The sequence below is a fragment of the Quercus suber genome, unplaced genomic scaffold (assembly GCF_002906115.3).
Source record: "Quercus suber isolate HL8 unplaced genomic scaffold, Cork oak 2.0 scaffold_374, whole genome shotgun sequence".
NCBI classification, from domain to species: Eukaryota; Viridiplantae; Streptophyta; class Magnoliopsida; order Fagales; family Fagaceae; genus Quercus; species Quercus suber.
In genome coordinates, this window is record NW_027069826.1 from 1 (window position 1) to 23,277 (window position 23,277).

The 23,277-nt window shown below is 43.3% G+C and overlaps 2 protein-coding genes and 1 long non-coding RNA gene across 3 annotated transcripts; all 3 read left to right on the top strand.

The window, feature by feature from the left end:
• Positions 1-7,367: 7,367 nt before the first annotated feature.
• LOC112015098 (uncharacterized) lies at positions 7,368-8,291 on the top strand. Its single transcript, XM_024047460.1, has one exon. The coding sequence runs from the start codon at positions 7,368-7,370 to the stop codon at positions 8,289-8,291; it is 924 nt and encodes a 307-aa protein (XP_023903228.1).
• Positions 8,292-8,303: 12 nt separating this feature from the next.
• On the top strand, positions 8,304-9,212 carry LOC112015096 (uncharacterized). Its single transcript, XM_024047459.1, has 2 exons — positions 8,304-8,579; positions 8,643-9,212. Exons 1-2 carry the CDS (start codon positions 8,304-8,306, stop codon positions 9,210-9,212), a joined length of 846 nt encoding a protein of 281 aa, XP_023903227.1.
• Positions 9,213-17,640: 8,428 nt separating this feature from the next.
• Positions 17,641-21,348, top strand: LOC112015099 (uncharacterized). Its single transcript, XR_002883152.2, has 3 exons — positions 17,641-17,945; positions 18,877-18,943; positions 20,973-21,348. It is a non-coding gene; the product is annotated as an uncharacterized LOC112015099 (long non-coding RNA).
• The last annotated feature ends 1,929 nt before the right edge of the window (positions 21,349-23,277 follow it).

Genomic DNA, 23,277 nt, shown 5'->3' on the forward strand with positions numbered 1-23,277 from the left:
TTTTTTTTTTTTTTTTTTTTTTTTTTTACAAGTGTTTTCCTTTTGTAGAGATGACAATGAAATTCAACCAAGGGACGTATGCAAAAATGAGGGGGTCAAGAAGAATGAGCCCCTTTCCAGCCTCGAGAAGAGGACGGTGCGTGGGGTGGAGAAGGGGGTGTCCGTCACTCCTCCTTCCCCCGTCACTGAGCCATTGAGGACAGCTTCCCCGGCTACCTTGGTGGAAGAAATTACACCCCTCCAGAAGAAGCAACGCGTGGACGACAAGGGGAAAGATAAGGCTGATTCCCATTCGTCCAGCATTTTTACGATGCTAGCCTTGCGATGGTGAGGGCACATGAGGCTTTCACCGCTGAGAAGCTGAGGGTCTTCTCTAATATGCCCTTTAACAAGGTTGTGGGTCGTCATATCCACAAGCTCGTCCAAGTAGTGTACTTGTGCAATTTTACTCTTTTCTTTTTCTTCTTTTGCATCGTCCTGAATGTTGGATTTTCTTTTCAGGTACTGGGAGAAAGTCTTCACATTACCTCAGAGTACCTTACTCATGAAGCGAAGGGTGCATCGGCGATGTCCAAGGTAGAGGTCTTGGAGGCAAAGAATTCTAAACAAAAGAAGGATCTCATTTTTGCCATGGACGAAGCCAACACCATCAAGGAAAAGGTCAAGGTTTTATGGGACGACCTCAGAGCTGAGAGGCAGCTGACCTTGGAGAAGGACGAGCAACTCTAGGCCGCGAAGGAAAAGGTAAAGACTGTTGCTGCCAAGGCCGTTGAGGCTTTCCAATAAATTGAGGAGTACAACACTGTGCTCTTCAGCTGGTACTTGTAGACACCCTATTTCGTTCCTTGATTATAACGCATACCTTTTGCACATGAGTTCCCCAAATGATGAACTAATTGAATGACATGCATAACTCTCTACTCTCTCTCTCATTTGACACTTTCTTATTTTATTTTTCAACTCCTTTATTTATTTATTCACAGTTTTTACTATTAATCTTTATTTTAAGTGCATTTGAAACTACAATTTTTAATCCATGCATGCTTTTCTTTTTTTTTCTTTTTTCCATAGTACTAGAAGGGCTTTGAGCTCCTTCGTCAGTACTTAGTCAAGCACCCCTCCAGAGTGGACCTGGAGAACTTGGACTTGGAAGAGGTAGACTAGGAGATGGCAGCAGATAAGGCCTCCCAATCCACTGCTCCTGTTGGCAATGCTATTGGGGATGCTCCTCTGCCTCCTCCTGATGGTGATGACATAGCCGCTGCTTGAACCTGCTTTATGTTTGCCTACTTCCTGTTTTTATTTTATTTTTTGGGTGCCCAGTGTGTTTTTTTAGGCCTTTTGATTCTACTTTCAGAACAATATTTTTATTATAAATTAAGAACAATGTCTCTTGCCCAGTGTTTTTGGGCTTTTAATTCTATTAACTATTCTGTGTTTACCTGTTTACTTTCCTGCATTACTGTGCATGATATGTTTGACTGTATGTGATCTCTATCTGCTTTGTTGTTTGTCTTCTCGCAGTTCGGGGGTTTGTTTATTTATGAAAACTTGGACCTGGAAGAGGTAGAGCAGGAGATGGCAGCAGATGAGGCCTCCCAGTCCACTGCTCCTGTTGGCAACGCTCTCAAGGATGCTCCTCTGCCTCCTCTTGATGGTGATGACGTAGCCGCTGCTTGAACCTGCTTTATGTTTGCCTACTTCTTCTTCTTTTTTCTTTTTTTTGGGTGCCCAGTGTGTTTTTCTGGGCCTTTTGATTCTACTTTCAAAATGATATTTTTATTATAAATTAAGAACAATGTCTCTTGCCCAGCGTTTTTGGGCTTTTAATTCTATTAACTATTCTGTGTTTACCTGTTTACTTTCTTGCATTATTGTGCATGATATTTTTGACTATATGTGATTTCTATCTGCTTCGTTGTTTGTCTTCCTGTAGTTCGGGGGTTTGTTTATTTATGAAATGATCTGCATTCGTCAGTAGCTTGTTTCCGTCTGGGCGGATTTTCCTTGGTCAATTTTCTAGTGACTTATCTCTTAGCCAATTTTTGTGACTATTTCGTCAGTAACTTACATCCGTCTAGGCGAAATCTTGTTACTTAGCCAAACTCTTTGTGACTTACACCCATTGAAGGGATATTGTCATTTTTGGCTTTGTTAATAACTTATATCCACCTAGGCGGAATTTTGTCACTTAGCCAAATTCTTTGTGACTTACACCCATTGACGGGATATTATCATTTTTGGCTTCATTAATAACTTACATCCGTCTAAGCGAAATCTTGTTACTTAGCCAAATTCTTTGTGACTTACACCCATTAAAGGGATCTTGTCATTTTTGACTTCGTCAATAACTTACATCCGTTTAAGCGGAATCTTGTTACTTAGCCAAATTCTTTTTTCTCTTTTTGCTTTACGCGCATCACGTTGGCTGAATAATTCTTTTATTGTTTTATTTCAAACATGAATACATTCGTTCATTATATCTATTGATGGTATTGTTTCAAATGCTTGATATTCCTTGGTTGTGGTAGTCTCTTCCCGTCCAATGTTTCCAAGTGATAGCTACCTTGCTTGGAATAATGGGTGACTTTGTAGGGTCCTTCCTAAGTTGGGCCTAACTTCCCCTAGGTTGGGTCCTTAGTGGCAGGTGTGACTTTGTGCAGAACGAGGTCCCCTATGTTAAGTCATCTAAGCTTCACTTTGTCGTTGTAATACTCAGACATCTTTTGCTGGTACTCCGCCATCTTGTGGGATGCTCTGTCTCTGGATTCATCCAAGCAATCCAAGTTGACCCTTAGCCCCATTAATACTCCTTCGTATTCAGCTTCATTGTTGGTGGCTGAGGATGCTAGCTGAACTCCGTATTTGAGTGTCTCTCCTTCTAGGGTGATGATAATGACCCATACTCTACCCCTCTTTCCGACTGATGAACCATCAGTCTGAATCGTCCATCTTTCCAATTCGTCTGTAGCTTCTTTCTCGTCAGGGATTGTAAATTCAGTGATGAAATCTGCCAATGCCTGTGCCTTAATAGCTGTCTTGGGGTGGTATTCAATGTAAAATTGGCTGAGCTCGATAGCCCACTAAATCATCCTCCCTGTAGCTTCGGGCTTGTCCGTTGACTTCTTTATAGGTTGGTCTGTCATTACCAAGATAAGGTTCACCTAGAAGTAGGGGCACAACTTGCGTGAAGCTATAATCAAAGCGAATGCAATCTTCTCTATGCGTGGGTATTTAACTTTTGCCCCTTGGAAGACCTAGCTGACATAATAGACTGGGAGACGCCTTCTATTCTCTTCTCGAATTAAGGCAATGCTCACAGCTGTAGCTAATACTACTAAATATAAATACAGATTTTCTCCCTCCTTGGATAAGCTCAAGAGGGGCGGATTGCTCAGGTAGGGCTTGAGTTCTTGAAAGGCATTCTCACATTCGTTCGTCCAAACGAAGGCCTGCTTCAATGTTTTGAAGAAGGGTAGGCATTTGTCCGTCACTTTCAAGACTAATCTGTTGAGCGTTGCTATCCTCCCTATAAGCTTCTAGACTTCTTTTACAGTCTTGGGTGATGTCATTTCTAGTATAGCTTGTACCTTCTCTAGGTTTGCTTCTATTCCTCTCTAGGATACCATGAATCCTAAGAATTTCCCTGATGCCACCCTAAAGGCACACTTGTTAGGGTTTAGCTTCATCTGATGTTGTCTGAAGGTTGTGAACATCTTTTGGAGGTCATCCAAGTGAGCAGACTCTTCTTTACTCTTGACGAGCATGTCGTCCACGTACACTTTCATGTTCCTCTCGATCTGTTTATTGAACATCTTGTTTACCAATCCTGGTAGGTTACTCCTGCATTTTTTAGCCCGATAGGCATCACTCTGTGGCAGTAAAACCCTTGGCTCGTGATGAAGGCAGTTTTCTCCTAGTCTTCCTCCACCATTTTTATTTGGTTGTACCTTGAGAACGCGTCCATAAAAGTCAAGAGCTTGTGCCCTGTGGTGGAATCCACCAGCTGGTCTATCCACAGCAGGGGGAAGTTGTCCTTTGGGCATGCCTTTTTCAATTCCATGAAGTCCACGCACATCCTCCATTTTCCATTTGCCTTATTTACAAGGATGACGTTAGCCAGCCAGTTCGAGTCATAGACCTCACGGATGAAGCTCGTTGCTAGTAATTTGTTTACTTCATCCATGATCGCCTGGTTTCATTCTGGAGCAAACACTCGTCGTCTCTGCTGGATGAGCTTTTTCTCAAGGCCAACGTTTAACTTGTGTTGGATAATTTCTGTGGATATGCCTGGCATTTCCTCATGGCTCTAGGCGAAGATGTCTAGGTTTTCCTTAAGGAATTGGACTAATTTCTTCTTCATGACTGTACTCATGGTCATCCCTACTCTTGTAGTCTTTGTTGGCTCTTTGTCTACCAGCTCCACAGATTCTAAGGCTTCCACCTTCTCTTCTTCTTTTCCCTCGATCATCCACGTATGGTTTTCCTTCGCTACCAACACTTCTTGGTAGCACTCCCTAGCTAGTACTTGATCTCCTTTTACTTCACCTCACCATTTTCCGTTAGAAATTTTACCTTCAGGAAATAGGTTAACGTGGCTGCCTTCCAGCTGTTGAGTTTGGGCCTCCCGATGATCACATTGTATGAAAAAGGACAATCTACCACTAGGAAGTTTAACTGATGTGTCAGCTGTCGTGGATAAGACCCTATTGTGACCGACAACGTTACTATGCCTTTGGGATACACCTTATCCCCACTGAAGCTGACGAAAAGGGACTCAAAAAGGCATAGCCTCCCTGGATCTAACTTTAGCTATTGAAAAGCAGAGAGGTAGATGATGTCTGCGGAGCTACCATTATCCATAAGGATCCTTCTGATATTGAACCCTTCTATCGTGAGCATTATGACCAAAGGGTTGTCATGAGGCTGCTTCACTCCTCTAATGTCCTCTTCCGAGCAAAACATGTCCCTATCCATCCGTCTTTGCTTCAACGGTGGTATCCTATAGATGTTGTTTACCTGCCTCTAATATGATTTCTTCAGAGATTTGAATGACCCACCTGTGGACGACCCAATTGTGATCGTCTTTATCTCCCTGATCACACTTAGCGGATGTTGGGAGGTGATGTCTTCGTCCCTTGGTGATGCCTCGCACTTACCCTTGTTACCATCACCAGACCTACTAGGTTTTCCCTTCTTTACAAACCTCTACAATTTTCCTTTTTTGTATGAGTTCTTCTATCTGTTTCTTCAAATCCCTGCAATCCTCTGTGTAGTGGTCGTGATCCTTATGGAAAGAGTAATATTTCTTCTTGTCATGTACATTGCGTGACAAGTGTAATGGCCTTGGCCATTTGAGGTAGTGTTCATCCTTAATCTGTGCCAAAATTCTATCAACATGCATAAATAAAGGTGTGAATTTTACCGTCTGAGCGGATTTATCGTCTTTCTTGTTGCCCCCTTCGCTGTTCTGAAAATATGAACGATCCCTTTGTCGTCTTCTCTGATTGTCTTCCTTCCTTCCCTTTTCATTGGTCTTCTCCATGTCTTTTATCGCTGCTAAGGCATCTTCGGTGTTCATGTACTTTTGTGCCTTCAAGAACATCTCCACCATTGTCTTCGAGGGATTCTTCGCGAGTGAGACCACGAACTCTCTGGATTTCTATCCAGCTTTGAAAGTTGTCAGTTGCACCTTGTCATCAACTTTGATGACCTCTAATGTTTCTCAAGTGAAACGCTTCAAGTACGATCTCAGGGTCTCCTTTTCTCCTTGTTTGATGGTAAATAAGTGGTCTGCTGGCCTCCTCAGGCATTGTCCCCTCGACGAAGTAGTCTAAGAAGGAACTGCCCAACTGCTTGAAGCTATCGATGGACGATATTGGTAACTTCGTAAAGCACTCCCTTACAACTCCTTTAAGAATGGCGGGGAATGAACGGCACAATATTTCGTCAGGAGGCTGTTGAAGGCCTAAGGTCATCTTGAAAGTGTTGAGGTGGTCCAAGGGATCCTTCAGCCCATCAAACGACTCAAGCTGAGGTAGGCAAATTTTTTACAGCATTAGGCATTCCAGGACTGCCGCTGTGAAAGGTGAATCCATTGTCCTAACCATTCTATCCAAGCTTCGATCCAATTTCCCCTTAATGGCGCTCCTTAGCTCACCCATCTCCTTTCTTATTTCTCGGAGAAGATCCAAGTTTGGTCCATCTGAAGTGGTTGGCCTTTGACGGTCATTCCTACTATGACTGTCCCCATCGCCCTCCTAATTAGACCTAGACCACTTCGTAACCCCGGCCCACTTCGTACCAAACCCAAGGCCCATGCCGAGGAATAAACGCCCGAGGACAAAGTATGAAAGTACAAATTTCCTAGGAACCTTGCCGAGGATGACCCTGTCTTCGGCTAACCGAGACCATAGGAAGAAGAAGTAACGGGCCACCAAAAGCAGCCTTCCCGAGCATCTAAAGAGAAGGAACAAGTACAACGTGTCAGCCGTGGAAGCATGGTGGAGGAGCATGTCCACGATGAACTGTCACCTCCACATTAAATGCCCACAACTAACTTTCTGGCCACATTAATAAGGAAATGACCCCTGAACAGCTCAGCCTTGGTTGCTGCAGCCTACAGAGAGAACGGGAAGGCGGTTGATAGGACAAGTACTCAAGTAGTGACCTGCTTGAGCAACAGATGTAGGGCTAAGATCAACTGAAATGGGGCATATAATGTAAGGAAGCCCTCTTGAAGGAGGGACGAAAAAAGGTGGAGAAAGTTAGAAGTATAGAACACTGCAACAGCCTGTAACAACAGAAAAACTTTTGTAACCAATCACCAAAGAAATAATAAGAACCTCAAGCTCCAGAAGGGCCGAGGAACATCATTGCACACCTGAATCCATGTTCATGCTATTCAATCCATATCCAGCCATGCATAGCAGTCGTATCCCACACTAGAGCCTAGTTCTTGAACCCGCTCTCTACAAATTCATTGTATTGGGCTAGTTGGGCTTGAGTCCACTCACTCAACAGTAGAAGTGGTCAAACCCAATCCCTACAATTGGTGCCGTCTGTGGGGAGAACTCGTGTGTTAGTAAGGGCAATGACCAAGCATTGTAGGATCAGGTCCTCATCGAGCAAGCTCCCATCAGCCCGAACCGGTTAAATCCTAGCATCAAGGTAACTTCGCCAACCCTAAGCGCGATCGAAATGAAGAGAATGGAAGGTTTCGAGAGGGAAGTGTGCACACCACTCAAACCAGTAGAAGCTACTCGCATGGGGACAGTCATGTGCCCCAGAGACAAAACAACAACCGAGCCACCTAACCAAAGAAGGATAGGAGCCGCATGACCTAGGAGCAGAATGATGAGCAGGCCATGCAGCGAGAGATAGATGACTTGAAGAGGAGGCTGCGCCATGCACAACGAAGGCGACCTCGACCTAGCCCCAACCTGCCCTCTGACGATGAAAGCGACGATGACTATAGGCAAAGGTCGAGAACTCCTCAAAGCAAGACTTTCTCTCATGATGAAGAGCACTACCAGGAGCGTAAACGTAAGAGCCCATCTCCTAAAGGCTTAGGATACGATGCCATGAGCAGGGCACTGGACCAACTATCCAAGTCGCCTTTCACGCGCCACAAAGAGGGGGCTACCCTTTCTCGGCGGTTCCAGCAGCCAACCTTCTCCATTTGCAACAGCAAAACGGACCTCGTGGAGCATGTGAGCCAATTTAACCAAATGATGGCTGTCCACTCTAAGAACGAGGCATTGATGTGCAAGGTTTTCCCCTCCAGCTTAGGTCTAGTGGCGATGAGGTGGTTCAATGGCTTGAAGACGAATTCCACAGATTCGTATAGACAGCTGACCCAGGCCTTTGGATCTCGCTTCGTTACGAATAGCGTAGCCCCATGGCCCTTGAGCACACTACTGTCTATGTCCATGCATGATGGAGAGACTTTAAAGGCCTACTCGGGCCGATATTGGGAGATGTACAATGAACTGGAGGGCAATTTTAACGATGTGGCCATTAGTACCTTCAAAAATGGTCTCCCGATTGGACATGGCCTAAGGAAGTCTCTGACTGGCAAGCCTGCCATCAGTATACGCCAACTGATGGATCGGATCGACAAGTACAAACAAGTGGAGGAAGACCAACTGCAAGGCAGAGGAAAGGATAAGGCTACCCCTCAAGAGAGGAGGGATTTCAAGTCGGACCGATACAACAACACCCGCCCGAGAAGGGACTTCGCGGGGCAATCTGGAGCAGCTGACACACAGGCAGTTCATGCCGTATTCTGAGAGCCAGTACACATGGTGTTGGCAAAAATTGAGAGCGAGCCATACTTTAGGTGGCAGAATAAGATGGTGGGGGAATCCACGAAGTGCAATAAGAACCTTTACTGCCAGTACCATAAGGACCACGGATATATCATAGAGAACTGCAGGAATCTCCGGAGCTATCTAGACCAGCTGGTCCGAGAAGGAAAGCTGAAACACCTTCTACATCACCCCGGTGACTACCCAGGCCAGACCAATCAGGAGTCGAGGATAGATAACGCCCTAAGGGCACCCGCAGGGACGATCAATGTAATCTTAGCCGCACCAGGAAGAATAGGCACGCGCCCTTCGTGAGTGTTTTCTGTGGCCCAGGTGCCTGCTGAGGAGTCCCAGCCAGAGCTGAAGAAGGCTAGAAGGAATTTTCACCCAACCTTGAGCTTTTTAGAGGAAGACAAGATTGGGACCACCCAGCCCCATGATGATGCTCTGGTGATCACTCTCAGAATCAGGGACTATGATGTGAGGAGAGTGATGGTCGATGATGGCAGTGCGGCTGAGGTCATGTACCCGGACCTCTACAAGGGGCTAGGGTTGAAACCAGAGGACTTAACACCTTATAGCTCTCCCTTGATGAGCTTCGATGGGAAGCTTGTTATCCCAAAGGGCATGATCAGGCTGCCCATCCAAACCAACCCAGAGGTGGTGGAGGTGAACTTTATAGTGGTGGACACCTATTCCCCCTGCACAGCCATCATAGGAAGGCCCTGGGTCCACACCTTGGGGGCTGTCGCCTCCTCCTTATACAAGAAGGTGAAATTCCCGTCAGGGGAACAAGTTCTCAAAATTCGTGGTTGCCAATTCACAGCAAGGCAATGCATGGTAGCTGCCATATCACATCGGTTCCATGCACGACCCTCAACCACTGCCAAAGAGAGCTTATAGTAATCAAAGATCCCTGCGGCGCCTCTTGATGCAGCTGCCGAGGAAGCAAAATGCGAAGACCTAGAGAAAGTGGTAATTGGTGATGACCTGAAGAAGTTCTTTCGAGTCGAGGCTCGGCTGCCTCCCAAGGAGAAGTAGGAGCTAATTGAGTTCCTCAAAAGTAATATTGACGTGTTTGCATGAGATACCTGTGATGCCCCAGGGATTGATCCGTCCTTCATCTGTCACTATCTCAACATTAATCCATCCATAATTCCCAAGAAACAGCCACCCCGACGCCTATCAAGAGAACACGCTGACGCAATTAGAGAAGAGGTGAATAAGCTTAAGCATGCAGGGGCTATCAAAAAGGTTTTTTGCCCTGAATGGTTGGCCAATACTATGGTGGTCAAGAAGAAAAGCGGAAAGTGGAGAGTCTGTGTGGACTTCTCAAACCTGAATAGAGCATGTCCAAAAGACCCATTCCCTATGCCTCGGATAGACCAGCTAGTAGATGCAACCACGGGCCATCCTCGGATGAGCTTCCTAGATGCCTTTCAAGGCTATCATCAAATACCACTAGCCTTAGAGGACCAGGAGAAGACAGCCTTTGTGACACCCATTGGGAACTACCACTACAAAGTAATGCCGTTTGGTCTGAAGAACGTAGGGTCCACCTATCAAAGGATGATGACGAGAATGTTCGAGCCGATGCTGGGCAAGAGCATCGAAGTCTATATTGATGACAAGGTGGTAAAAAGTAAAGCGGTGTCCAAACATTTAGGAGACCTCGGCTGCACCTTTGATGCCTTGAAGAAGCACAAGCTGTGCCTAAATGCTTCCAAATGCTCGTTTGGCGTGGGATCTGGCAAGTTTTTAGGGTACATTATTAGCCACAGAGGAATCGAGGTTGATCCTAACCAAATCAAGGCCATTCATAATCTAAAGACTCCGCAGAACCCCAAGGAGGTCTAAAAGCTTACTGGAATGATCGCAGCCCTGAATCGATTCATTTCCAGGTCGGCTGACAGGTGCAGGCCCTTCTATCTCCTGATCAACAAGTGGAAGGGATTCGAATGGTCCAAGGATTGTGTTGCGGCCTTCTAACAACTCAAGGAGTACCTATCCTAGCCACCTATCATGTCCAATCCTGAGGCCGACGAGGTCTTATACTCATACATTGCTGTGGCACTTCACGTTGTGAGCCTAGTACTGATTCGAGACGACAACGACGTTCAAAAACCAGTCTATTACATTAGCAAGTCATTACATGAAGCTGAGGTCAAATATCTACCCTTAGAGAAAGCCATATTAGCTGTGGTCCACACCACACAAAAGCTCCCCCATTATTTCCAGGCTCACATAGTGGTTGTCCTAACCCAGCTACCCTTGAAGTTCGTGCTTCGAACTGCTGATTACACAGGAAAGATCGCCAAGTGGAACACAAGTCTGGGGGCTTTTGACATCAAATACATGCCTCGGACCTCCATAAAAGGCCAGGTCCCAGTTGATTTGGTGGTCGAATTCGCTGAACCACCAGTAGAGATGGAAGCCAAAAAGAGAAGCATGGATGAAAAATCAGTTGGGGTAGTCTCCATCTCGGGGCCACCATGTTGGAAGGTATATATTGATGGCACGGCAAATTAGAGGGGGTCTGGAGTGGGGCTAGTCTTAATATCCCCTGAGGAGTCTGTCATAGAAAAATCCTTGAGGCTCGGGTTCTTGGCCACAAACAATGAAGTTGAATATGAAGCATTGTTACAAGGGATGGTCATGGTGCAGAAGATGGGAGGAAAATTGGTAGAGATGTTCTCGGATTCAAGATTGGTGGTAGGCCAGGTAAAGGGAGAACTGGAAGCCAGAGATTCGAGGATGCAAGAGTACCTAAGCCAGGTCAGGCGCTTGCGGTCATAATTCGATCTTTTCAATTTGTCTCATGTCTTCAGGAATGGAAATACCCATGCCGACTCATTGGCCACATTTGCCACCTTCTCGGCAGGGGATTTGCCTCGGATCATACTAGTGGAGCATCTGGAAAGAACGAATGAGGTGGCAAAGGGCACGATCCACATCCATCAAGTTAGGGTGGGTCCCAGCTGGATGGACCCCATAGTGAGATTCCTTAAAGATGATGTCCTGCCCGAGGAGAAGTCAGAGGCTGAAAAAATACGAAGGAATGCTTCCCGGTTCTGGTTGTTCGAGGACCACAAATTGTATAGATGCTCCTACTCAGGACCATACCTACTGTGTATCCACCCCGAGGCATCAGAGTTACTGCTCGAAATGCTGCTCGAGGGGATCTGTGAGAGCCACACAAGAGGAAGATCCTTGTCTCTCCGAGCCGTCACACAAGGATATTAGTGGCCGGGGATGCAGAAGGAGACCCTAGAGTATGTTAAGAAGTGTGACTAATGCCAAAGGTTTACCCCAAATATCCATCAACCTGGAGGGGTCCTCAACCCTTTGTCTAGCCCATGGCCGTTTGCCCAGTGGGGCTTGGATATTGTAGGCCCTTTCCCCAAAGCACCAGGGAATAAGAGATATCTGTTGGTTGTCACAGATTACTTCACCAAATAGGTCGAAGCCGAGCCATTGGCCAACATCAGGGATGTGGATGCTAGGAAATTCCTTTAGAGAAACATTGTCACGCGATTCGGGGTCCCTTATACCTCATTTCGGATAACAGACTCCAATTTGACAACAAGGCCTTCAAAAGATACTGTTGAGAACTTGGGATCACAAATAGGTACTCAACTCCAACTTATCCTCAAGGAAATGGGCAGGTCGAGACTGTCAACAAAGTTATCGTGAACGGGCTTAAGAAGAGACTAGATAACGCCAAGGGAAGATAGGTAGAAGAACTGCCCCACAGTCTTTAAACATACCAGACTACACCACGGCGGTCAACGGGGGAGACACCTTTTGCCATGACTTACGGGGCCGAGGCTGTTATTCCTCTAGAGATAAACTTCCCAACGCAAAGGACGAGCTCTTTCATTCCAGGTAGTAATGATGAACTACTGAGGAAGAGCCTAGATCTGGTTGATGAATGAAAGAAAGAAGCAATGATCCAGCTGGCCTATTACCACCAGAAGCTCAAGCAGGGATATGATGCCAATGTGAAGCTAAGACCACTAACACCGGGGGACCTGGTGTTGAGAAAAGTTGTGGGGGCTACCAAGAATCCTTCCTGGGGAAAGCTGGGGCCCAACTGGGAGGGACCATATCGAATTACCTCAATAGCGGGGATAGGCGCATACTACTTAGAAGACCTAGATGAAAAACCTGTACCTCGCCCGTGGAATGTAAATAACCTGAGAATGTATTATTATTAATGAAAGCATCCCTTTTTTATTCGAATTTTATGTCTATTATGATTATGTATCCTGTATCTTGGCGGCCACCTAAGTACTAGACTGAACCAAGGTCTTGCATGGTCCACGGACTCAAGCCTATAGGGAAACTAACCACTTCAAGAAGAACCTGAGTACTAGACTGAACCAAGGTCTTGCATGGTCCTCAGACTCAAATCTATGGGGAAACTAGTTACTTATAGGAGAATCTAAGTGTTAGACAGAACCAAAGTTTTGTATGGTCCTCGGACTCAAACCTATAGGAAAACTAGCTACTCAGGGAAGAACCTAAGGGTTCGACAGCACTAGGGTCTTGCACGGCCCTCAAACTCAGATCCCTGGAGAGACTGGCTACGTTCAGCAAAGGAGTAAACAAACACAAGCCCATGAGCATCACTTAAAGCATTCTGAGGCACATTGAACCTAGCCCCTTAGAATAATCAGCAACTAACGACTTTCTTAAGCATTTTTTATTGTTTACAGTAACCAATCCATGAGATGTAGAGCCAATATTGTGAAGTTGTTCCCTCAGTATTCAATCCGGGAAAAATAGGTCGTAGTGTTAAGGTGGTTCAACTAGAATGAAAAACATGCTAAGCCTCTGAGATTGTGAAGCTAATAATTAAAACCCAGGTTATATAAGTAGCAAAACTCATTACAATGACAATAAACACCAAGTAAAAAAAGAAAAAGAAAAGAGGATTCATGCATTCAACTTGAGTGTAGCATTATAGTACTTTAAAAAAAGGGGGAAAGAACAAAAACGACAAAAACAAAAGAACGAAACATGAGATAGAATCTAGCCAAGGCAGCCTATTTCTTCAATTTGAACTTCACTCCCCCTTGGGAGGCTGTCCAGAGGTATCCTCAGGGTCCTTGGTGCTCTGACCTAGGGGAACAGCTTATAGAGGCACCATCACGAGAGCTGTCTCCTTGGCTGGAAGGGAAACTTTGGGAAGGTCCCCCTGGGCAAGAGAAGCCTGGGAGTCAGCAAGAGGGACTTGAGGACCGACAGGGGGCTTCACCACATCCGGGGGTGCTTCCAGGTTACTGGTTTCTCCTTCCTTTGGCACCCCTTGATGCTCAGCCTCCTCGGCAGGCCTACCAATAGATGTGGGATCCTTGGCAGCATCATCCTGGTCCCCGCCTGCCGCTTCGGGGGGTAGTGTCGACTTTAGAGGTGGCAGAGACGGCCTCTTGAATAGCAGGAGGGTAGTACACTCTCTCGGCCCTCCTAAGCTCAGACGAGGCCTCGACCCCAGCTTGGTTGAGGGACTCATTCCAAGTTTGGGAGCAGTAGCGCCTGCATACCTTAGGGACCTGAGCCTTGAGGGCAGCCTCAGTCCTAGCCATTCCCTCAGCAAAGGCCTCCTCCTCTGCTTGATCTTTAGAGCTTTTAGCCTCTGTCCTCGCGAGCTCAGCCGTCGCTTTGGCCCTCAAAGCCTCATCCCTGGCGAACTTCGCGACGGTCTTGGCTCCTACTGCCTCGACCAACTTCTGCTTTAAGTCAATGATGTGCTCCTTGGCAATCTACAGCTGGCCCTCAGTGTCTAGAAAATGTCTCGTCTGATTGGCGACCTGCTTTTGAGCTCCAGCTAGGCCTGACACCGCACTATCTCTGGCCTTCGTCACCTCCTTTAGATCCTTCCTTGCCTTCTTGAGATCAGACTCGGAGTTCTTAAGGGTCCGCATGGCTTTCAGGCGCTTATCGCGTTCCTGGTCCATGGCCTTGCTCTAGTTATTGGCCTCCTCTTCTAGCCTGTAAGTGGCCTGGACAGCTTGCAAATCGAAAACAAACAGATGATAAGTTAGGAACGTAAGAGTAAGAATCAATGAAGTCCTAAGCGTCGGATGTCTTACCATACCTAAGTACCTTTTTAGGCTGAGGATGACCTCTTGCCTCCTCAGGCCCTCCAATTGGGCCATATCGGCAGGGAGTAGCAGGGACCACTCCAGCGCATCGGCTACGTATGTGCCTTCACCCCCTCTGAAGTCCCTGAGGGAGGCATTATCCATCAAAGACTCTCTATGGAACATTGGAGCAGGGAGCCAAGCCTGGGCCTCGAACTGCATAGCCACCTATCTTCATTGGCCCTGGTGCCCAGTTTTTTGCTGCTTAAGAGGTCGCCGAGCCTCATCCTCCTCTTGGGAAGAACAAGCCTTGTCAGCTCCCATGGGCCTTTTGCCCTTGGGGCCCTTCTTATGCTAGGGTTCGGTAGGCTCAGGCCTTGATGGCAAACTCGGCTGAGGTGGAAGAGGTGGAAGCTTGGACTGGGAAAAGGACAACCTGGTCTGAATAGGTTGAGACTTGGGTAGTGAAGGAGAGAGCTTGGATTGGAACATTCCCAGCTCGTCCCTCCCTGGCTGACCCTCAAGCAAGTCAAATAGGCTGGTCTGGGGTTACCTCTTAAAGCCCCTCTCGGCCTGGGGAGAAGTCCTTGCAGAGAGGAGGTCCGCCTCGGTCAGATCGGGATCGCCCAAGTCACCAGAGGGATCCTTGGCCAGGTGGACTTGTTCAAAAGCACTGAATTCGTCCTCGGATGGACCCAAATCAACAACTTCTTCCTCCTCTCCTAGCTCTTCTTCCTCGGCCTCCGCAGCTTGGGCGAAGGTAGAAGGACCTGCCAACGGAATACCTTCCGAAGTAAGAGACCCTTCAGGAAACAAAAACCCCTGCTCCGTTACAGTTATGCTACGAAGTCGAGGATCTTTGGCTTGAATCACGTGCTTCAGAGCCGAGAACGACTTCTGGAGCAGCTCGTACCTAAGGATCTTGTGGGCGGCTCTAACTTGGTTGTCGGCCTCGTTCACAAAGATCTCCGCCCTGAGGACCCTTTCCAAGTCCTCCTTGTTGACCAGGTTAAAATGACACTCAAAGGCGTGTGGATCTGCAGAAAAGAAAACATGTTCCTATCAGCAACCTAACAAAGCAGGCCTACAACCTGTAAGACTAGACCCTCTCCTACTTAAAGTACCCCACCTAGTGTCCCCTCCTCTGTCGAACAATAAAGGCCATTGTGCCACTCCCCGGACACGATGAGAAAGTCTTTGTTCAACCCCTTGCGGGACTTAGGAAGGCACTGGATAAGCCGAACCTTATCGTCCCTCGTCTTCGTACAATAAGACTTGCCCTTTAGTTTTTGGAGGTTGTAGCACCAATTTACATCGTGATGGGTTAGCCTCGACCCCATCTTCTCATTCTAGGCATCCACACAACCCAGGATTCTGAACACGTTGGTGGCGCACTGTGTGAGGGCCAACCTGAAGTACCTAAGGTAACCCCTCGTTACTGGGCCCATGGGGATTCTCATACCGCCTTCAAGGAAGGCGATTATGGGAATCACGACCTCACCCTCCTCCCTCCGAATGTTCCATTTCCCTTCCGTACAGCACCTCAAGCCCACGTTACTAGGTATCCTATAATCGGCGATGAATTTCTCCATCGCCTCTTCAGACTCAACTAACTTCTTAAATCTACCCATCCTTAACAACGGCTGGAAGACACCAGAAAGGACTTATAGAGGAAATTTGAGCTAGAGAGAGAGAAGAAGACTTACAGAAATGAGGAAAAACTCCTCGGACAGGCTTTTTATGCTGAAAAAGGCGTAAGTGCAGTTAGAGATTTGACCGAATTCAATGTACGTGCGCAAGAACTCTTGAGTGCAAAAGTAAGGAGGCCAATCGGATCAAACGGGTATTTATACCCCTAATTAAAGATAACCGTGCGAGTTTCCCTGCTCATAAAACAGAGAAAAGCCCAGCTGTTGGATTGGCATCACGCCGTTGAACGTGGGGAGCACAGAGCCGCTAAAATTTAATGAAGGCACGCTCCGTATACCAAGGTGCCAGGAACGTGCGTTGGACAGGTGAAAAGACTCTAGCACTGATGGAGGATAAGACGTGACAAGCCATCGCGACGGCCCGAAGATGTCAAAATCCTCCTTTCCGCACGAGGACCCGGACAGTAGGATTTTAAGGGGCTATTGTGGGGTCAGAGAATCTGGTAACCCCGGCCCACTTCGTACCATGCCCTAGGCCCATATTGAGGAGGGATAAACGCCCAAGGAAGAACTATAAAAGTCCAAATTGCCCAAGAACCTTACCGAGGACGACCCTGTCCTCGGCCAATCGAGACCATGGGAAGAGGAAGTAACAGGCCACCAAAAGCAGCCTTCCCAAGCATCTAAAGAGAAGGAACAAGTACAACGTGTCAGCTGTGGAAGTATGGTGGAGGAGCATGTCCATGATGAACTGTCACCTCCATATTAAATGCCCACAAATAACATTCTGGCCGCATTAATGAGGAAATGACCCCTAAACAACACAGCCTTGGTTGTTGCAGCCCACAAAGAGAACGGGAAGGCGGCTGATAGGACAAGCACTCAAGTAATGACCTGCTTGAGCAATAGATGTAAGGCTAAGATCAACTGAAATGGGGTATATAATGTAAGAAAGCTCTCTTGAAGGAGGGACGGAAAAAGAAGGAGAAAGTTAAAAGAATAGAACACTGCAACAACCTGTAACAACAGAAAAACTTTTGTAACTAATCACCGAAGAAATAATAGGAACCTCAAGCTCCAGGAGGGCTGAGGAACATCATTGCACACCTGAATCCACGTTCATGCTATTTAATCCATATCCAGCCATGCATAGCAATCGTATCCCTCACTAGGGCCTAGTTCTTGAATACGCTTTCTACAAATTCATTATATTGGATTAGCTGAGCTCGAGTCCACTCACTCAATAGTATAAGTGCTCAAACCCAATCCCTACACATATTATTTTATAATGTTATTGAATAAGAATTGTAAAGATTATAAATAATTGAAATGGCTAGTTGTATTAAAAATATATACTTAGTATGATGCATAGTTGGTGTTTTAATTAGGCATATGATGCATGAGATGTTATAGTGGAAATTCCACCCACATGCAACCAATAAGAAGTCAACACAAGTAATGCTAGAGCATCATGCATGTTGACAAACCAAAAGACCAAGACTTAGCCAGCCATGCAATCATGAAGAGCCACCTTATTTCTTCCTTGACTTTTCTCAGGACACTAGAACACCCAAAAAGCTATCTCCCCCTCTATTTTCTACGGGTCCACACAAATCAGAAAATTCACCACACTTTGCCCTCTTTTCTCTTAAGGAAAGAGCTAGGAAGCTCTCTTGAGTCTTTCTCTCAAACCCATGGTCAACACCCCAAAAGGTCCACTCTCTTATCTTCTTTGCTGCTCCAGAATAGCTCCTTAGTTCATCTTTTTTTTGCTCCTTTGTTTTCTTCTCTCTTTGCTCTTACACGGCCATACCTCTCTCTCACTCTCTCATCGAAAATTCTAGTTTCTCTAAGAAGAAATTTAGAACTTAGCACTAAAGTTTTAGCTTCAAAGTTTGTGGGTAAGTAATTAAAACTTCATCTAATTTTGTGTATTTGGATAGTATAATTGTTTATTTATTTTCACTCTTTGTTCTCTACTTTGATTTTGGAAGCTGAATTTGTGATTCTGTTTTAGTTACTTGAAAGATTGATGATATTGTGGTCTATTGGATGCTTATTAGGGTATTTTAATATATATGGTATAGGTATAAAAATACCCAAATGAAATGAAGGCCAATTGCTATTTGTTAATGATTTTTGTAAGAACATGAACTGAAGTTGTTACTATGATAGATTTGATGTTCACCACAAGCAAATTTTGTAATAAATCATTTTCTATGAATTAGGATTCTAGGAGTAGTTTTTATGAATTATAAGACACACATGGTTGTATTGGAAGTGGTCTCACAGCATGTGGATTGATATAAAAATAATGGTTTAATTTCTAAGTTGCATGAATTTCTGTCAGGACAGATTTGAACACATTGTCTTGTATGATTTTTAATAAATCATGGTTTTATGCTTTGACTACAAAAGTTTGGTATATACTGAACATATAGGGGAGTAGTCCTGTAAAATTTCATGACATTTGGATGTGTGTGGACAACCCATTCGTATTTTACAAATGAGGCTTTTGCTGCTGAAATGAGTCGTAAACAGTGCAGGATAACTCTGACTTTGTGGATCTAATTTGGAAGTTAAGGTAAATGTTTTGAGCTATAATTTAATACACTTATCCTTTGGTATGTTTGAATCATATATAAATTTTATGTTTTGGTTTCTCTATGGTTTGGGTATGTAATGTGAATGATGATTGTATCATGTGCTTTGGGAAAATTTGTGTGATAGGAAGTAAGGATTTTCTTGAGTTTGAGAGTTAGGCTGTGATTGAGGTATAAGTTTATATATTAGGAAGAGTTGGTCATTAATAAGTTTTGGTTTTTCATTTAGGTGGTGAGAATGATAACACGTACACTTGAGCTCCTTTTGTACAATCTCTCACGTCTTCTATTTTCAGGTAAGGGATTTGTGACGTGTGCTTTTGATAAGTATAAAGATTATTTCGAAAAGTATCATGCATTAAAGCTTTTAATTAGAGATATTACATATATGCATGATTTAAGTAAAATATGTGTTCGTAAGTTGTTCAATCTTATATACATAATAATTTTAGCATATTGATGCTATTATTAATATCACGAACATAATATTTAAGAATGAAATGGATACACTACTGTTGTGAAACATTTATGTAAAAGCAAAGTTATTAGAAAAATATAGTTTTCAGTTATTCTATTGTTATGATCTGAACTTAGCCAGTAGGGGTTATTGTTGAGAAATTTAGACCCCGGTTGATAGAATTAACAAGTTTTAAATCCAAGTTGTTAATTAGATTTGTTATGAATAAAACTTGTTAAAACAAACAAACATCAATATCATGTCAAAATCATGCAGCAGAAAAATAAGTAAGACAAGATATGATGACCCAGGAAAACCAATGAAACAAACTAGTTTCACAGTAAAAAACCTGGGTGAAAACCTTCCCGAAAAGCAATCCACTATAGTAAAAAGAAGTTTCAGATCTAGTACAAAACTTTTGTCCCTAGACTCTACAATCCCTGTAGATGAACTCACAGCAAAAACCTTCTACTACTTCAAAACTTCTGAACTCTTCAATATATGAACGCCACCCTTTGATGATGCACGAATCCCAGTACGTGACTAACCAATTGCGCGGATCCCAATACGCGACTTCAAACACCAACTAGAAGAAGATTGTTGGCTGCAAAGTTCTTCACTTCATCAACAATGAAAATCAAGAAGCACTTGGTTATAAAACTCTAAGGCGCAAAGACGCAGTAGCTTATTTCAGAGAGAATAAGGCATCAGTTACCTTTTGCTTATGTTCTCCTTGCATTCTCTTATGTGATGGCCTCTAAAATAAGCCTTATATAGGTCTAGGGTTGTGAGAAAAGAAACCCTACACAAATACAAAAGCCTGACCCAAAAATCAAATTTGAAAATCTGAATTCCCGTAACCTCGATAGATAGTATCTGTCGAGCCTCATTAAACCTCGATAGATAGCTTCTGTCGAAAAGGTGTCGAGAGGACAGAAGCTTTCTCGATCGATCCACCAGCTGTCTAGAAGGTATCAAGATTGTGATAACAATAAACCATAGAGCTCGATAGATAACCAGCTGTCGAGAGGTGTTGAGCAGCTGTTGGGTTATCTGTCCGCAGGTGTCGAGCTATCTATCCAGCTTTAATGAACAGCTTTTCTTCACTTGTTTCTTAGTCCAATCTTTATGGCTTTAATACTAGACTTGAACAACATGTTTCTTGAAGTATTAAACATATTCTAGATCTACCCAATTACAAGTAAAGTGCGTTTTGTCAAAAGATTAGCCAACTACATAAAATATATCCTTAACAGTTATAGTACTGGTATTTCCATGGAGATTCTAATTGGCCATTAAAAGTGGGACTGGCTCTGCTGTATCTGCCCATGTTGGTATTAGCCAACTTGTGGAGGATGTCAACCTACCCCCATGGTTGAAAATATGTATTATAATATAATTCCGGAATTACCTAGCATTGTGGGGAATGTTGGATGCCTGGCACTCAATGTTGGCAGCCACCTAAAGTTGTGACATGCTTACAATTGAATTAACTAATATGTATTACAAATGAACTATTATTTTGGAAATTATAAGAAAAGTATGATGATAAGAAAGGTATGTTGAATGTGTTATAAGTTTGATGAGAAGTTATGATAAAGTATTTACAGTCTATTCAAAGATAAGATTACTGAATTATGTTTAAGTTCATTATTAAGTCCTTTTATTATTATATGAAAGGAAAATGAAGTATTTTTATCTGAAAGTTCATAAGCTATTTTAAGAACAACATGAACAGTAAGAAGGCTACTTTATCAAAGCTGGCATATCTATAAAATATTTAATTTACATGCATTCTTATTAAAAGCTCATGGAGCTTAAAACCTTACTAGGCTTCGCAGCTCACCCTATTATATTTGAGTGCACAGGTTCTTTCCTAGAAGCAGCGAGAGTGTTAGAGGTGGCAAGGATTTCGTGATTCTCGTTTGTTAGAATGTAGAGTTTTTGTTGTATAGTAGTTTAGCTTTTTTGATGTATAGGAGGAATCAAGATGTACTTGATTCTAGAGCACAAATGTAATTTAGAACCGTAGTTTGTTTTGAACCCCAGTTGTATGTCTTTAGGGTTAGGTTTGTAATAAGAGTTTTGCTAAACGTTTATATTTACATGAATACCCTAAAGTTTCAACTAGCTAGTAATCTTCCAAGTTTAAAGGAAATGAAATTTCAAGGTTTTCATCATTTTTGTATATTGTGGCTATAATGCACGAAAATAAACAGGAATTCAAGAAACAATTCTTGATAAGCCCCTTCAGTTTAGGTTGGTTCGTGTTAGTATTAAGGTAAACTTGATATTAACATGCCGGTCATGCTCTAAATCCTAAAGTACAGGTTTGGGTCATGACATTTACTCTTAAATTCAGAGATATAGTGGAGAAGAGAAATGAAATGAGATTCATGAGAGAAAGAGTGGTCTATGATCTGTGATTGGTGTTGTTATTTTGGCTCTGAGACAGGCTTATCTATGTTATTCTTTGATTTTCAGCCAGTCTAACCTATGAACAAAGTTTGCAAGATTTAACCAGATGTGCAAAAAACTTGTAAAAATATATTTAAAGGTAAATTAAATTAGAAAAAAAAAATAGTTTGTTTTAGTTAGCTTAATTGGTAAAGTTTTTGATAGTTGAATAAGAGATCTGTGATTCAATTTCCACCTACACCAAAAACTTATCAGGAATGGAAGTTGAAATTTTCTCAAAAAAAAAATTAGAAAAAAATACCTTATCTATATATTGCAAATCAGGGGGTCCATTGGAACCCTGAGGTACATTTGGACAGAGCATGCAACCGCTCCATAACATTCTCACAGGATGGCCTAGAGAGTATGTGATTTTGTTCTTGAGGACTAAGAACGAGAAAATTACATATATATGATATGAAGAACTTCAAGTTCTTTTACATGCAGAAGAACAACAATCTCTTAAAGATTTTGAGAGCTGCAAAGATAAAGAACATGATGGCAATGGTGGTATCCGCGAAAGACATATTTGAAACTCATCCATCTCATTCTCCATCAAATGGAAATTAAACATATAGGCGAGGATGTAGTCGAAATTCAAATCAGAAGGGGAAAAGTAGAAACATTTTTAGCTACAATCCAAATTTCTAGTCAATGAACATCTCTCAAACTCAAACTAATTTTGGAAAAAGTAAGCAAGATGGCTTAAGACCTATTTGGAAAATTTGTCACCAGAGTGGACATCTAGCACAAGATTGGTTCGTGGGTTCCAGTCAGGGCTGGCTCTAGGCACTAGTCAAGCTAAGCAACCGCCTGAGTCCCCCAAGTGAAATAAGATGCCAAAATTTTAGTCAATAGAAATATCTCTTTATTTGTGAATGTATTATTATTGATTAAACCAAAAAAAATGAACCAATCAATAAAAAGTGTAATCAAATTTTAGTCTAGATACCTCTTTATTAATTAAACCCTAAAAATTAGCCAATTAATAAAAGTAATTTTTTAATCAATGAAAACCAAAAGCTAAAAATAAAAATTTTCAATTCATTGAATGTGGGATTAATCGTTTCATTTTTGCTATTCTCAAGTGTACAACTCATTGATGTTGCCAACGAGGGATGGTTCAATTAATAAGGCTTGGACGCTTTGTTTAACTCACCTAAATTCGAGTTCCGTGCCAATAGTGCTTCGTTGATGGTCATTCATAAGGTTTGGCCCACAGATTTTAACCTGAGCGCCTTGCTCGAGGACAGGCGTAACTTAGCTAACTCCTATTTTTTGTTTAACTTAAAAAAAAAACTCATTAATGTCCAACACATAGACGCTGAAAAATATCTCTCTCTCCAAAAAAAAAAAAAAAAAACTAAAATAATAAGACAAAAAAGTTTTAATCTCAAACCTGAAATTTGTTTGAACGAATAGTGATTTTTTTTTTTTTTATAGTTTTTTTTGGCTGTATTCTGTACCTTCGCCGGTGAGTTGAGTCCGCTTCCTCAATCATCAGGTTTGGAACTTTTCTAAAATCTTTGCTTCTTGCTTTACTTTTTTTTTTTTTTTTTCTGCCTAATCTACTTTCTCTTTCTTTGTTCACTTTATGTGTTTTACAGTTTTACTTTTTTTTTTTAAAGAAGATTTTACAGTTTTACTTGATACTGGCTTTACCGTGAATTTGTCAGACTCTTTCTTTGTTCACTTTGAGGGTGTATTTGGTAGAGG

What these genes read in the sequence shown, in the direction of transcription:
- LOC112015098 (XM_024047460.1), top strand. Translation starts at nt 7,368, where the DNA reads ATGCAGCGAGAGATAGATGACTTGAAGAGGAGGCTGCGCCATGCACAA.
- LOC112015096 (XM_024047459.1), top strand. Translation starts at nt 8,304, where the DNA reads ATGGTGTTGGCAAAAATTGAGAGCGAGCCATACTTTAGGTGGCAGAAT. An exon ending in CACCCGCAGGGACGATCAAT is followed by an intron (nt 8,580 to 8,642) that starts GTAATCTTAGCC and finishes TCTGTGGCCCAG; the next exon opens with GTGCCTGCTGAGGAGTCCCA.